This window comes from Sciurus vulgaris (assembly GCF_902686455.1).
Source record: "Sciurus vulgaris genome assembly, chromosome: 5".
Classification (NCBI taxonomy): Eukaryota; Metazoa; Chordata; class Mammalia; order Rodentia; family Sciuridae; genus Sciurus; species Sciurus vulgaris.
The window spans coordinates 164373396-164389829 of NC_136465.1; the positions used below are offsets into that span (position 1 = coordinate 164373396).

The window sequence follows — 16434 nt, forward strand, 5'->3', positions numbered from 1 at the left end:
ACTGGGCAGGCGAGGCAGGAGGACCCACAGCCTGGGGACTGGAGACCAGCCTGGCAGCACAGGGAGACCCTGTCTCTAAGAGAAGAGGAAACGGAGTGAAAAACAATTCCCATAAAGAGGATTCCAGGCCAGTTTCATCAAGAATCATAGCAAACGTTACATAAACCCTTTCAGAATGGAAAGGGAAAGATTATTTTCAAATCCATTTAAGAGACCAGCATTACCATGATATAAAAATCTGCCGGCCATGAGGGCATTACAGGTTACTCTTACACATGCATATGCATGCAGAAACCTGAAACAAGATATTAGCGAACCTGACCAGGGTTTTACAGAAGGACCAATACATTAAGATTGGTTATATTTATTCCAGAAATGTAGGGCCAGTTTACTAAATGTTATTTAACACATTACCAAAAGAAAAAAAATCATTTATCAATAAAAAGAGAAAAAGCATTTGATCAGTCAATACCCACCCACAAATTTTTTTAAAAAATGAAACATTAGTAAGCTTTAAAAAAGAGAGACTTGCCAGGTACAGTGGTGCACATGCCTGTAATCCCAGCGGCTTGGGAAGCTGAGGCAGGAGAATTGCTAGTTCAAAGCCAGCCTCAGCAACTTAGAGAGGTCCTAGGTAACTCAGTGAGACCCTGTGTCTAAATAAAATACAACAAAAGAGAGAGCTGGCATGTGGCTCAGTGGTTAGACATTCCTGTACACCTCCCCCCAAAAAAAGTCTTAATTTGATAAACAATATCATAAAATAAAACCAAGAGCAAAACCCACATTGAGTTTGAATCTGAAGTGTGGGAAGCGCTGGGAACAAGAAAGCGTCCTGCTCTCACGGCTTCTTACAGGGAGGCCTAAGCCAGCACGGAATGGTGAGAACAAGAAAGCAGTGCGCAGGGCTTAGGGGAAAAAACTATTTTATTTTTTTAACAGATAATACAGTTATGTTGAAGGAATTCAAAAGGGATCTACCCGTAAGTTATTAACCTTCATATAGAATTTGAACAAAGTTGCTAGACATGAGGTCAATTCGAAAATCAATTCACATACCTACGACAAACAGGAAACGGATTCTTAGGAACCCTCACCACTGACACCAACACCCAGCAGGACCCAACCCTGTCCAAGTGCCACGTGGGAACTCTGAACAGGGCTGGGCGAGGCTCGCGGGTGGAGCGCTTGCCTGGCGCGGGGAGGCCCTGGCTCCACCCTCCGCACACTTTAGGAAAAATAAACCAAAAAGTCACAAAGCATATTCCAAACTCTAGACCACCCCGGGGGGACGGACACGGTCCTTCGCGGGGCACAGCTCGCGGCAGCCGCGGCCGGGATTCAGTTCCAGTACCAAAAACAAAGCAGCGCAGCACAGCCGGCGTTTCCGTGGAAACTGACAAGCGTGGGCTAAAACGCAGGTGGAAACGCAGAGGGCAAGGAGCGACCCCAGCACCTTCCAGGAAGAACATCAGAGGCAGAACACGTCCCCAGGCCAGGCTGGCCGTGCCTCAGGAGGACCCCGAGCCCAGCACCCCACCCGCAAACGGGCACCTGACTCACCACAAAGGAACAGGGCAAGGCCATGGCCAAAGTGCAGTTTTGCTTTGTTTTCCTTTTAAATTTTTGTTTATTTTGAGAGTGATTATGTAATAGTGTAGATGCAATCGGAAATCTATGTGGAAAGAAAAAAAATACAACCCCCACTTTCCACTTGGGTGCAAAAATCCATTCCAGGCAAGGAATGGCCAGAAAGCAAAAGCAAGACCCAAGCTTTGAGAAGGACATCTTCACTGCCACAGGGTGTGGGAAGAATTCTCAAAGAGACAGCACACACCAAGGGAAAGGAGGAGGAAAAAAGGGTTCGAAGTTAAGAAATTTCCTCATCAAAATGCGCCATTCAAAGAGTAAAAAGGCAAGCAAGGGGAAAAGATATTTTTAATACACAGAACTAAAAGGCTTATATTCAAAAAATTTGAACAACACCTACAAGTCTCTAAGGAAAACAAATAGAAAAAAATCAGCAAAGACACTATACCAGGCATATCCAAATGGTCAGTATCCATCCTTAGTCACTGAGAAATCTCCACCAAGACCATGATGAGAAACCACTCTCATGTGGGAGAATTTCTAAAATTAGAGACAGCTGATTTCCAAGTATAAATAAGAATACAGACCAGAGGAGCTCTTGTACACTGCTAATTAGACTGAAAATTGGTAGGATCACTCTGGAAAGCCACCTCACATCTATTAAACTTGAGTACCTACATATCCTAAGACCTGGAAGTCCCAATTCTACAGTCAACAAATTTGTGCATGTGAACACCTACAACTGCAAACACCCTTCCTCCCAATGTCCATCGATAGTGGAACAGAGAAATTGCAGGGTATTGATATGGAATACTATGCAGCAATGAAATTACATTTCCATGAAACTTACATCATGAGAGAGAGAAAGCCAGACACAAAAGAACATACATTCTATAATTCCACTGTATAAAGTTTAAAAAGAATCAAGTAAAACCAACACACAAGGAGGTGCTCATCATAAATCACCTTAGATGACAGGGAAAAGGGGCAGCAAGTCACAGGGAGGCTGATGAAGAGCTGAAGAGGTGCTGTTTCTTGAGCTGGTTGATGGTTATATGGTTGTTTGTATTATTAAAATTCACCACGCTCTAAATTTTCGCTTTGACACTCTGAATGTATTCAGTTATAAATGTATTCACATATAAAAAGTACATTCAAATAAAATCTTTCAAAACATTGACATAACGTTTTTGTCATTTTTAGTACTAAAGTTTAACACTATAAAGTCATTAGGGTCAATAGTGCTAACGTTCACCAAATCATAAAAGGACCTCTTCCTAATTATACACATTATTCTTTCAAATACTAACAAGAAATAAGCGAACACAGCACCAGAGGAACGTACATAAAGAGCCTTGTAGATACCCTGCCAATTTGTACTCTTAACGCATTATCCCAGTAGGGGCTTCCATTCTGCAGCTGTACACGTAGCAACCATGACACCATCTTAGGTAGTAACTTGAAGCACCCATACTTCAAATGTCACATGGGTTTGGCCCCCCTTTGGTGTTATCTTCTGTTAAGAAAAACTTAACACAGTTTTTTCATAATCTTTAGTTTCTTTCATAATCTTTTGCCCTCTGCTGGTGGGAATGTTTCTGTTTATGTACATTTCTCATTTAGATAAAAATGCTATCTACTGAATAGTGTCTCAGAGTCACAAATGACCTGAGATTCTTTTAGGAAGCAAATAATAAAAAGCACATTACAAGATACCCTGCCTAATGCTTTGCCGAGGTCAACCTTCCTGACTGATGAAAGAAAACCAAGGGTAAAAAATACCACATTTTGACAATTTGCTACTTCAAAAAGATGATTACGTAGTAGATAGTTCTGTAACCTTAAAACCCCTACAAATCAGTACATCGATTTTTAAAATGCATAAAAGATACAGAACAGTAATTGATGGAAGAAAGTCACAATGACCTGAAAACATGAAAAATATAAAACATTATTTATTTATTTATTTACATTATTTATTAACATTTGATTGTTATACAATCAAAGAATGTTGAGGGCCAGGTAAAGCTCAGCCCTGGAGCACCTGCCTAGCATGCACGTGGCTGTGGGTTCAATCCCCAGCACCAAGAAAAAAGTAGAAAAATAAAGTTGATTAAAACCCAATATTTTCCTGTAGCTTGGCAAAAATTGAAAAAGATCAAGAATATCCAAAGCTAACATGGGTGTAGAAAAATAAAAGTACTTATGCATTTACAGAAGGAGTGTGAGACTTTTTGCTTTCCAGAAAGCTGGACAGTATCTGCAGAATCACGAATGCATGCGCGCACCCTCCCCAGACTCATTCTTTGACTGACGGACCAGTTTCACATGATGATGTGCTCACAGATGCACGCTCAGGATTCGGTTGGCGTCCTTCCTTTGCAGCCCCCGTTCTCGCCCCCCTCCCTCGAGTCTCCTGGTCTATGTTCACAAGGTTCCTTTCCCTTCCTTTTTCTCTGTAGCTCCCACAGGAGAGAAAACGTATGACCCCTGACTTGGATTCTGACCGATTTCACTTGGCGTAATGTTCTCTAGTTCCATCCTTTTCCCTCGAATGACATGATTTCATTTTTCATTATGGCTGAATAAAATCCCATTGTGTATATATACCCACGTTATCCAGGGGTCTGCAGTTGGACACCTAAGCTGCTTCCATAATTTGGCAACTGTGAATCACACTGCTACAAAAACGGGGATCAAGTGTCACTGCAGGACACTAATTCTTTTGGATAAATACCCAGGAGTGGTATAGCTGGGCCACACGATGGTTCTGTGTCTAGTCTTTCGAGTATCCTCCTTACTAATCCTCACAACAGCTACAGTAATTTACAATCCACCAAAAGCATCTTCACCAGCACGGAAAATTATTTGTATTTTGTGAGGGTGGGCAGGTTTACCGAGGATTAAACTCAGGGGTGCTTTACCACTCAGATCCATCTCCAGTCCTTTCCAATTTTTTATTTTTTTATTTTGAGACAGGGTCTATATTTCTAATAGTCTCACGAAATTGCTGAGGTTGGCCTTGAACTTTCAATCCTCCTGCTTCAGCCTCCAGTCAACAGGAGTATGCCTGTGAGCTCAGCCAATTTGTATTCTCAATGACTGCCATTCTGAGTTGAGTGAGATGAAATTTCAGTGTAGTTAAGAGTTGCATCTCCCTGATTGTGAAAGGTGTTGAACATTTTTTCATGTATTTGTTGGCCATTTGAACTTCAGAAATCTCATTTTTAAGATGTATCCTATGAGCTGGGCATGGTAGCACATGCCTATAATCCCAGTATCTCAGGAGGCTGAAGCAGGAGGATCTCAAGTTTGAGGCCAGCCTGGGCAACTTAAGGAGATCCTGTCTCAAAATAAAATTTCACAAAATAAAGGACTGAGGAAGTACCCGAGTACTTCCCTAGCAAATGCAAGGTCCCGAGTTCAATCCCAAATACTACAAAAAAAAAAAAAAATCCAACCTATGAAAATATTAATGTAAGTATATAAAGATACATTCACATACATTCATCAGCATATTTACTGGAACACCAGCATGGAAGAATAAGTAAATTTTGGTGTATACATATAATGGAACATCAAGCATTCATTTTTAATGTCAATTTTATTTTTATTTGTTTTTGCATTACTGGATTGAACCAGGGTCTGGCACAAGCTAGGTCAGTGCTCCACCACGGAGCTCCATCCTCAGTCAAGGCACTCATTTTTAAATGCAGAAAATCTCTGAGTAAAAATTTGTGTCCAATATGTATTACTAAATAATGAGAATAAGTTGCAGAAAAGTGAAGGTAGCATTTCATCTTTATTTCTGAAAAGAACTCATGTGTACATATGCACGCATAGAAAAAAGCCTTCATCTATACACAACAAATTCTTAACAGTGATAATCTCTGGAAGGAGGGAGTGTGGGTTTGGTGATTAGTAGAGCTGACTCCATCTTTTACCTAATACTCTTTACTGTTGGATTCATTTCAATGAGCACATATTAATTTTTACTGAATAAATTAACAGGTATTGAACAAAACATTTACTGAATTTCTCCCTTCTTCCTCCCTTTTTACACTGGGGATCGAATTCAGGGCTTCACACCTGCCAAAACAGAGCTATACATCCAGCCCTGGGTCTTTCCTTGAACTAACTTGCTTTGCATTACTTCAAGGTCAGCATGACTCTGGTGATCTAGGGACGCAGCTCAGGGCGGAGCTTCTGCCTAGCGGGCACGAGGCCTAGACTGCAAACCCCAGTGTTTCAGAAAGCGAGAGAGAAAGGTAGGTGGGTTGGTTTGGAATTCAAGACCTATGCAAAGCATTTTGATGAACACGTCATGAGAAGAAAGACAGAGAGTGAACACACTCACCTGCACGATGTCCAGAACCATGCCGGCCGACACCGTTCCAAAACCAGCGAGCAGAAACGGCACCAGTATCTGCAAGGCCATGATGCCACTGGATTCCTTGGGCAACTTGTGGTTCGTTTCCACGATGACGTCCTCGTCGCCCTCGCTGGACGCATGCTCGCCCTGCAGCATGGCGGTGGTCTCCGAGGCCTCCCTCCCGTCGCAGTAGTTATAGGTGGTGTACTCGTCGTACTTTGGACTACAGTTCGAGGGGGCGTGCCCCCCACTGCCGTGGAAAGTCGGCTCGGAGAAACTGTGGTACTCTGTGTGCTGCTCAGACCTGCCACTGAAGGCCTGCGCCGCCCCGGACAGTCCATCCGGCCAGAGGCCATTGGCTTTTTTGTGCCTTTCTTCCTGGTTTTTCTGGTACATTACTGGAACCATACTCAACAGTAAGTTTAAAAACCTGTCAGACTGAACTGTATTTAGATTGAAAGTCCAGTCGACAAAACCTTCTCCACTACTAAAACCACCGCTCGATTTACTGGTGAGAGATCTTCCTTTACTATTAGTCATATTGTCATCACAGAAGTCGCCGTATTCCTTAGATCTCAGGCCCCGTGACCATAGCGGATCAACCGGAACTGCACAAACACTGGCTTCAATTAAGCTGTTGATTTCATTGTTGGGAAGGGTTTCCTCCACAAATCAAGGATGTTCAGAAGTTCCACCTGGGAATTGGATCTGCGAGGAAAAAAAATAGAATTTAAAAATCAGATTAACTATCCTGATACTTAGATTTGCATGGTTAAAGTATAAAATGCATCTTAAACCAGCCCAAGTGCACACACTATATGCTGTGGGCCAGAAACAACTCTTCTGTGCTATATGATTACTTTGTGTACAGAAACTAAATATAGAGTTATTCTTTGTGCTCAATCTGGGATAAAAGCATTTCTTATTTTTGCATACTTTATGTAATTAATTCCCATGTAAGGTCTTTAACTGCCTCCGAAGTTCTACAGTGGATAAATTTATGAAATACAGTGATGGTTTCTATTACAGTAGAGGACCCAATCAAATCACACCAACTCTTTACATATACCCATACACAACAGAAGAGAGCATTCATTATACTTTAAACAATAAGCCATATTACTATATTTACAACATAATAAGCATTTTGTTATTGATATATGAGGAAACAATGATAATGTCTACTGTAACAATGCCTGGTAGATATAAAATTAGGTTACATGGGCTGGGGATGTAGCTCAGCTGGTAGAGTGCTTGCCTTGCATGCACAAGGCCCTGGGTTCAATCCCCAGCACCACAAAAGAAAAAGTAAAATTAGGCTATAGTCATAGTTGAGTTTTGACATACAAAAACATTCATTATAATTGACTTCAAGAATATTAATCCTTCTATTATTTAGAAAATAACCAAACTGATAAAGGGACTACAAATAGTCACTCAAGCACCATCTGCAAGCCAATCAAAGCAAAGCTTGAATGCACTTACATACTTCTCAAAGTCTGCTATGACCCTTATTCTCACTGTAGGCCCCTGACTGGCTGCCAGCAACCAGGCTGTCTCTAAAGAGAGACAGAGACACACTGAACATAGAGTGACAGGCACTGAAGCCACAGGGCCATGCACCACCCGCCCAGGTAGAGAGCCTGACTATGTGCACAAATGCTGCCTCAGCTGGAAAGGCTTTCAAAGCTACCAACTCTGAGGGGTCTAAAGGCCTCGGCTGTCTCTTGCCACACCCAGGCCCGTCTTGTACTTCCAAGAGCGCCCAAGACCAAGACACTGGCGCTGATTTGGTGAAGGCCAGGTGGCCCCACCACCTATGGGGCTGCCTATCTACCAAGCTAGAGCAAGAATTGCTGCCACCAGTATTGCTGATTTTAAGGAAAACCATTGCTGTTGTACGTATTGGTACCGAATACGTACAACAGCTCCTTCTTGTCATTTCCTAATCAAGACAGTAGAAAACCGTTTACACTGTGCTAGGTACTATAAATACTCTGGAGGTGGCTTCAAGGATAGGGCAGATGGGTGGTGGTTACACGCAGATACTACGCCATCTCATACCAGGACTTGAACATCCGCAGATTTTGGTATCTGTGGGGAATCCTGGAACCAGTTCCCAACAGATGCCAAGGGGTGACTGTCGATGCCATTTTTGTCCCTGGCAGGAAGATCAGTATACAGGGAAATTACATGTTTAGAGAAAATCACATGAATGGAACCAGTGCAGACTGCAGATGAAACTAGGCAGGAAAAGACCAGAATAGTCGAGAGCCTTCTGTGTAATGGAAGCTGTACGTCTAGCATGTTGGAGATCCCTGCAGCCTTACATGAGCAAGACTGGGTGGTTTTATTTCTTTAACTCATTTGCCTTTTAAAAAATGCCATTTAACTGCCTCGAAGTTTTTTTTTTTTTTTTTTTTTTTAGTAGTTGTAGATGAACAGAGTGCCCCCATTTTATTTTTATGTGGTGCTAAGGATTGCTCTGTCACTGAGCTACAGCCCCAGTCCCTCAAAGAAGTCGTTAATCAAATAAAAGACAAAACAAGCCCCAAGGACTATCCACCGAAGGACCAGAGATGGGCAACTTCTTCCTCTTGAAGCAGAATTACTAGGTTGATTAAAGTGGAGATGAAATGGCAGAGACAAGTTGATAAACAAGAAGGAAGAGGACAGCTTCCTCTCACGATGCAGTCAACCTAAACTTCAGAAAGCTCTAAATATGTTCAGGACACTTGCCCAACTAGCAACACCAAGTAGAAAAATGGAGAAGAAAGGGAAAAGGGGGAATTTCCCAAGATGTGTCATCTCTCAGAATGTCTGCAGGATGTGGCTAAGCAGAGTCCACACGGAGTTGGCCAGTGGGATCCAGATGTGCAGACACATCAGCTCAAGCTTCTATTCCTGGCACTCCTACTTGGGCATAAGCCGATGGTGGAATAGAGGAAGGGGACTGAGGGAGAGGGAAGAGGGACAGGACAGGGAGGGACAAGGGAACGAATCCTATGTGCATACAGGAGCACACAGTGAATTCCACCTTTATGTACATCTACAATGCACTAGCTTAAAAATAAATAAAGACTGGTAGGAGAGAGGAAAGGGAACAGAGGGGGCAAGGGGAAAGCGAAGTACTGGGACTGAGCTGGAGTCCTGTAATAATTATGTCAAAATGAACCCCACGTTATACATAACTGCAATGCCTTAATAAACAAGTTTTTAAAGGAGGACCTGAGCCTTCCCCTGGAGCTTCATATATGTGTTGCTAACCATTTCCCGAGAGTCCACCAGATGTGGGGCTGCAGTGACCGAGGAAACAGGCACAGTTCCTGTTCTAAGGGGTCTTACCCTGTACTGGGAGTGAAGACCAAGCGGGCGAGAAGTGGCTGAGTCAATTTGGAGAAAGGCCATGAAGGAAACAGTCCATTCAGCAGAAGGTGAGTGACAGACAGGGCTCTGCTGGAGGGGAGGGTTCCCTCTGCCCTTGGCACATGATTCTGAAGCTGTCACAAAGCCCCCCCCCCCATCACTGCCACTTGCAGGGAAACCCACCTGCATTAGAAGAGGATCTACGGAACATCAGCGCTCCATCACTTACTTAAAGCCCCTCCCACCCGGTTCTTCCCAATTACGTGGCCAATCAGTCTCCACTGCTGAAGCTACTCTGAGAGATGTTTCTGTCCTAAAAGTGTTTTGCTTTTTTTTTTTTTTTTTTTTTTTAAGTGCAGTTTGGAAATACTGCAAATAGAAAATTAATCCCTGAGAAAGGACAAACTAGGAATGGTCCTCCCACAAGCACATGCTGTGGACCACACATCACCATCCTTCTCCGAGAAAATGCATCTGTTCTTGTTTGTCCTTCATTTCATCCAGCTAATGAGAGGTCATCAGTTATTCTGATGCGTGTTTACTGACAAAGGCTACTACCTCCTTAAGGAATCCTTTAAGTTTCTTCCTGTAAAGAAATCAGAAACCTCTTCTTGAATAATGGACTACAATCAAAATAGCTTTGTGGTTAAATCAAAATGAGTCACGTACATAACTACTATTAAATAAAAATCAGTTGTTCTGTATCTGTTATTCATTGATGAATGAGTAAAAACAAGTAAAATATTTTAAAAATAAGAAAATGGAATTGTTCAGATTCCCTGGCCTGAAGGTGCTTAAGCCAAGACACACCAGTAGAGATATTTCTGGGTCATTGTTCAGCTACTTAGCAGGTTCTACTAATCTAATACTCACATGGCTAAGAACCACCCGATTCTTCCAAACTTTTGTAGAATGGTGTAGGTCTAAATTTAGAAATTGTTGTAAACTATACAACAAATCTTTAGGAAGAAACAAAATCATGATTTTATTCACTAACACAACATTTGCACAGGCAGAATGAAAAAAAAATATATATATGTGCACCAGGTCCAGCAAGTAGAGTGGTTGACACTGTGGCTTAGAGTTACAGTGACACTGACCTGTTTAAATGTTTGTCTTCAAATAATTGTTTTTATGGACTATAAACAATAGTATCATTCAGCATTATGTACAACAGCAATATATGGGTGCAAGTTAAGTGTTCATGAATGGATGAATGGATAAAGAAAATGTTTGTCCATACAAGTGGATTAGTATACAGCCTACAAAAGGAAGGAAATTCTGACATAAGTGAAATAAGCCAGGCAAGAAAGACAATTTCTTCATGAAATTGCTAACGTGTGGAATACAAGAGTTACTCTCATAGAGAGTAAACAGATAATTAGCAGAGACTGGAGGTGGGGTGGGGTAAAGAGAAGATGCTGATCAAAGTTTCAGTTAGACTAGAAGAATAAACCTTCAGTGACATACTGCAGTGCATGTGACCATGGTTAATAGTAATGCATGTTTCAAAACTGGTAAAAGGATAGATTTTTAATGTTCTACACACACACACACACACACACACACACACACACACACACACACTCTCTCTCTCTCAAGGTGGTGAGGTAATGGATGTATCAGCTTGACTGAATTTTTCTACAATGTATACTTAGATCAAAACATCACATTACGATCCATAAAAACAACTATTTGAAAATAAACTAAACAATGTCAATAAAAATATAAAGGGCTGGGGCTGTAGCTCAGAGGCAGAATGCTTGCCTCGCCTGTGTAAGGCACTGGTTTCGATCCTCAGCACAACATAAAAATAAACAAAGACATGCCGTCCATCTACAACCACCAAAAAAGTTTTAAAATATATATATAAAGCCAGGTTTGGTGGCATAAAACTGTAATCCCACGTACTGGGGAGGAGAAGGCAGGAGGACACCAAGTTCTAGCATGTTCCAGGCCCTGGGTTCAATCACCCTGCACTGCAAAAAAAAAAAAAAAAAATACGATTTTTAAAACGTAGAGCTAGCTGTGTCAAATGTTGTTCCTTAGCAGTTTTGTTCCAAAGACCCTCTGGTGCTATGCAGGCGACACGAGGGCAACTGCCCATCTGAGCACCGCAGACCTTGCTACTGAACGGTCGGTCTGTGGTCCAGCAGCAGCTGGGAGCTTGTTAGAAATGCAGGATCTCAGCAGGCTCCCACCCCGAACCCCTACCCACTAAATCAAACCCTGTACTTTTAGTAGTGTCCCAAATGATCGGCATGCATACTAAAATTTGTCAGAACCTTGGGAAACCACCCGGCACTATCTACTAAATTAGAGCCACGCGCCCTCCAATCCAGAAGCCCCGCCAGCACCTGCCCTGGAGAAATGTGCTGACCACCCAAGACATTGCAGGTGTTCTCCCAGCGAAAAACTGAAATTAACCCACAAGCGGGGGTGGGGGGGGGTGGCGGCATATTTGTACAATGGAATATAAAACGGGTACGGTAAACAAATCGCTGGAGGGGACACTGGGGCCTGGTGCAGAAGCTCGGAGGGGGCTGCGGAGGTGCCGCCCATTACTGCCCTTTAGGCTGCGCGCCTATGTTAGGGAGCCATTCGCAGGATGAGGCTATTTTACTATTACTCCCAGTGTTTGCTCCCCTCCAGGACAGGACTGATCTCCCTCCCTGTTGCCATGCCACCTGCTGCACCCTGGGCGGGCGACACTTCATCTCCACAGGGTGAGGTTGGGCCATGTGACCCTTTAGACCAACCAAGGGCAGCAGGAACAACCAGGTACCTCTCCTTTCCCCATTTGACAGTGGCACGTCCTAGGCACTTGCTGCGACTGCAGACTGGGTCCCAGGACCAGGACACGTGGAGAGCAGCACCCACCGGCACATGACACAAGAAATCACAAAAGCCCCCCGCCCTGAAGGCACAGAGTTTGGACCTGCTGGTTGCCACAGCATAACCCGACAAAAGCGAACCCAGACTGACTGCCAGGTTCCTACCGGTGTAGGAGGCTACAAAATCCTGAGCCCTTGAAGGCTAAGGAGTTTCAAAACAGTGGTTTCCAAACGTGTGAATCTCAAACAGAAAAATTTCCTCCCAAATTTTACCAAGCTTAAATACAATCTTCCCCTAAAAAGTAAGCGTACGTTTTAACATCCAAAAGGCAGGAGAGACAAAATCTCAGACTGAAGAGAAGTCCTTTCCACTGAGTGCACTTAGATTTATAAGAAGATCCATTCCAGGTTCCCCATGAAAATCTTGCTGTGGTTGGGCCAGAGGGTGTTTGACTTAAAGGGAAATAAACGAACCCTTATGAATTCAACTACAGTCACAAAAATTCAACATTAGTGCTAAAACTTAATTTTTAAAAGTTAAGGAAAAGAAGTGTACTGTATGTGTGTGGGTTTACCAACTCAGAATCTTGGAGAAAAGTGCCCATTGTACCAGAGGAGTTATTCTGTTCCATTGCAAAGGTTAAATAATACATAAAATATTCAGCAAAGCTATGTTGGCAGGTATAAAGCGTGCCTAATCACTAAGAAAGGTGTGAAAGGTAATTTAACATTTTGTTATCTTCTCATAACAATAAGTAAAAGTTTTGGTGTAATCTATTACCGGAAATTATCACATTTGATCATAACTTTTTTTTTTTTTTTTTTTTTTGTGGTGCTGGGGATTGAACTCAGGGCCTTGTGCTTGCAAGGTAAGCACTCTACCAACTGAGCTATCTCCCCAGCCCTGATCATAACTTTTAAAAACACGATGAACAGGTTTTTTATATTTGTATCAATATACTAAAAACCACTGTACCGTCACACAAAGGCTCACAGCAACCCCCAAGTCAGCCTCATTTTGGTTGTGACATATTCTTACTTTTGCATTCTGCAAGCTAGCTTTCTGCATTTACTCTGTATATCTCATGTTTCTTTTCGTTATTAAAATGCACATCATTACAAAACAAGATGTGTTATGTAGTCAATTAAATTTGCTTTTAGAAAGACCATGCCAAGCAACACTGGACCTCAGCTGATACTGTACAAATTATTTTCTTGTTTGATAAATTGCCTTTGTTTATTCCTTTGAAGATCACTTGATACTTCGCTGTGTAATAGGTTCATGAGGATAAGGATCACGCTGATTTCACTTGCTATTTGCAGCATATAAGCAGCAAGATGATTCTATGGCTGCTCAATTTTCTTCAACTATTTTCATTTAAAAATTCAAGGGCTGGGGGTGTGGCTCAGTGACAGAGTGCGTGCCTAGCATGTGCGAGGGATTGGGTTCGATTCTCAGTACTGCATATGAAAATAAATAAGATAAAGGCCTACTGCCAACTAAAAATATTTTAAAAAATAAAAATTCAAATCTGAATAAAGTTGTCTTCATCAGTTTCCCTCAACAACACCCCCCCCCCCCAATCTTTTTTTCTTTTAATAAAGGTACTGGGGGTATCATACAGGGTCTTGCACATGCTAGCCAAGTACTCTACCACTGCTACATCCCCAGCACTTTTTTATTTTTGAGATCACTAAATTGCCCCCACTGGCCTTGAACTTGCAATCCTCCTGTCCCAGCCTCCTGAGGAGCTGGGATGGCAGGCATGCTCCCCATGCCCAGCTAACTCCTCTCATTCTAAAGAGAAGCAAAATTTAAAAGTCCAAGCAGCCTATCAGACGTTAGTTTTATCATCTGAACTACTTAGCTTCTTTCTTGCTAATTAAAAAGTCCTCTTCCTGCAGAACCCACCATCAGATGACCTGTCTCAGCACTTACTCCCAACAGGTTCCTCCTTTCGGTTTTCATGAGAGCTCATCAGAACCTATGGGAACCGTGAATCTTGATAAGGGAATCATACTGGAGAAGTCAATTCTCACCTCCACTAACTCTAAGTTATTACTACATCATTTTTAGCCCTTTGATCATTCTCGTCCATAGGAATTCTGAAAAAAATCTCCACTTTATGGGCTTAAACTGGAAGCTTTCTGCCTAAACTCAACTCCAGTAACATTTGCAGTAACATCCGGGGCAGTAGGGAGAGATGTCAAAAATGTTTGACAAGTGGGGAAAATGAGAGAAGCGTGAAAGGACAATCTCCACAGATACAGATGGCTATAAAACTGGTGGCCTCGACTGGGCACTCACACAGGCGCTTGAGCAATCCTGGGCATGATTCAGCTACTGACACCCAGAAGCCAGTGGAACGCCATAAAACCACCACTCACCTCTAAGGTCGCCCACTGACGGGAAAGAGCAGTGTCATAAAAGGTATCGCTCCCAAAGCTTCCTCATGCCTGAGAGACAGCTGAATGTTTGCAAAGAATTTGTTTAAGCCAGCAGAAATAACAGTGGGAATAATAAGTCCTTTGTATAATAAGTCCTCAATATGTGTCATGATCTTCCGAATGATAGGAGACTAAGATGCTCATTCCATTCTCAGAATCATAACCTCTAGTGCCCCCACAAAGAAATTAACAGAGAATCATTTTTAATGAATCTTTACTTGGAAGGATTCACCAAAAACAAGCCAAAAGCAGGGTGTGGAAGCCTGCTTATGGTCCCAGGGATCAGGGAGGCTGAGGCAGGAGGATTGGCTAAGCCCAGGAGCTCCAGGCCAGCCTGGGCAACCCGGTGACACTATCTCAAAAACAAAATGAAAACAGAAAAAACAAACAAAATCAGCAAGCCAAAGGATCAACTAAGACACAATCAACTATTAAAGCAACTCTACCTTCGGGGAAATGTCGACAGGCTAAATGTGGAAGGCGTCCCAAGATCAAGGTGCAGAGCTGCGTGAAACCGCACCGTGCATTCCACCAGGCCCCATCAAAAGCCACCAGGACGAGGACAGCAGCTCAATCACGGAACTAGGGGTTCTGATCGAATGATAGCAATGCATGCATAAGCAGTTTTATAACATAGGAAGCAATTACCACAAGTTTTTGCCCTGCTATTGGGGACAGGTCAGAGAAGGGCTGGAGGGCAGACCAGGGAGCTGCTCTGAAGTTGGGGACTGTCTCCAAACAACAGAAAGCGGTGTTTCCCCACTCTGTTGCAAACATTTCTTACGTATATTTAAAAACAAAAACTAAATTTCCTGCAAACTGTCTCAGAGGGGCTGGGGATGCAGCTCAGTTGGTAGAGTGCTTGCCTTGCAAGCACAAGGCCCTGGGTTCAATCCCCAGCACCACAAAAAAAACAAACAACACTGTCTCAGAGACCACTTCTTCCTCCTCACTAGCACCTCTCCCCTACATAAAATCACATGAAATTTTATTTAGGAATTGTGTATACACACACACACACACACATACACACACACACAGCCTTGATACTGGAAAAATGGTGTTTTTGTTTTTCTTTAATAGAGATGGAGCCACCTGTTTTTCAGTGCAAGGACACAGCTACATCTGAATATGATCAACTTATCCACCTAATATTATATTTATTCCTATTCTGGTATGCTTTTATACTTCTATTTTTTAACTCAATACTTCTTGTAGGTGTTTTATAAGCAGACAGCACTTGTGTAACAAGTCGGAGTACATACGAATAAAACACACTACATTTCCTTAACTGTTTCTCTAGCACTTATAAATCTGGACTAAATCTGAAATCGTCATATTTAGAAACTAAGCAACTACAGCTCATTAGCATTTCAAGTGAGTACAAATTGTTATTTGGAATTCATACAAAAGTACACTTTCATATTTTATCCTTTAATCACATTCTAATACTCTTAGGGTTCCATTTTAAAAATGCATACCCACTTCTACGACCAACTTAAAACATAATTTGACTCGCTATATAAATAAGCTAAACATTAATAATAAAAGCTTCCAGAATGTTAAGGTGTAGGACAGATGCCAATGGGTCAAGATTTAAAAGGAAAAAAAGAGAAAGGAAGAAGTCGATGTACCAGTGTTTCAAAGAAAAACAAAACTTTCCTTTTAAGAAAAGGAAAGGTAAAAAGTATCTGCCACATGTCATCATTCTTAGTCCAGGTTCTAAGATCATGAAAGCCCCATAATTTTCCAGGCTATTGCATTTCAAATATTTACTCAGAACACTTCCACCCATCCTCCACACACCCTTCCCTGTCCCTGTTC

The 16434-nt window shown here is 42.2% G+C and overlaps 1 protein-coding gene across 5 annotated transcripts in view; it reads right to left on the minus strand.

Annotated features, from left to right (window-relative positions):
* Nucleotides 1-16434, minus strand: part of SLC41A2 (solute carrier family 41 member 2) — a 116947-nt gene that overhangs the window by 90585 nt on the left and 9928 nt on the right. For 4 of the 5 annotated variants that reach the window (XM_079140440.1, XM_079140442.1, XM_079140441.1 and 1 more), the window contains exon 2: nucleotides 5948-6670. In XM_079140440.1, the coding sequence (XP_078996566.1) occupies nucleotides 5948-6502 (555 nt within the window). In that variant the 5' untranslated portion in view covers nucleotides 6503-6670. Of the gene's footprint in view, nucleotides 1-5947; nucleotides 6671-9229; nucleotides 9309-16434 lie in introns of all 5 variants that reach the window. The other variant, XM_079140439.1, reaches the window with a different exon arrangement.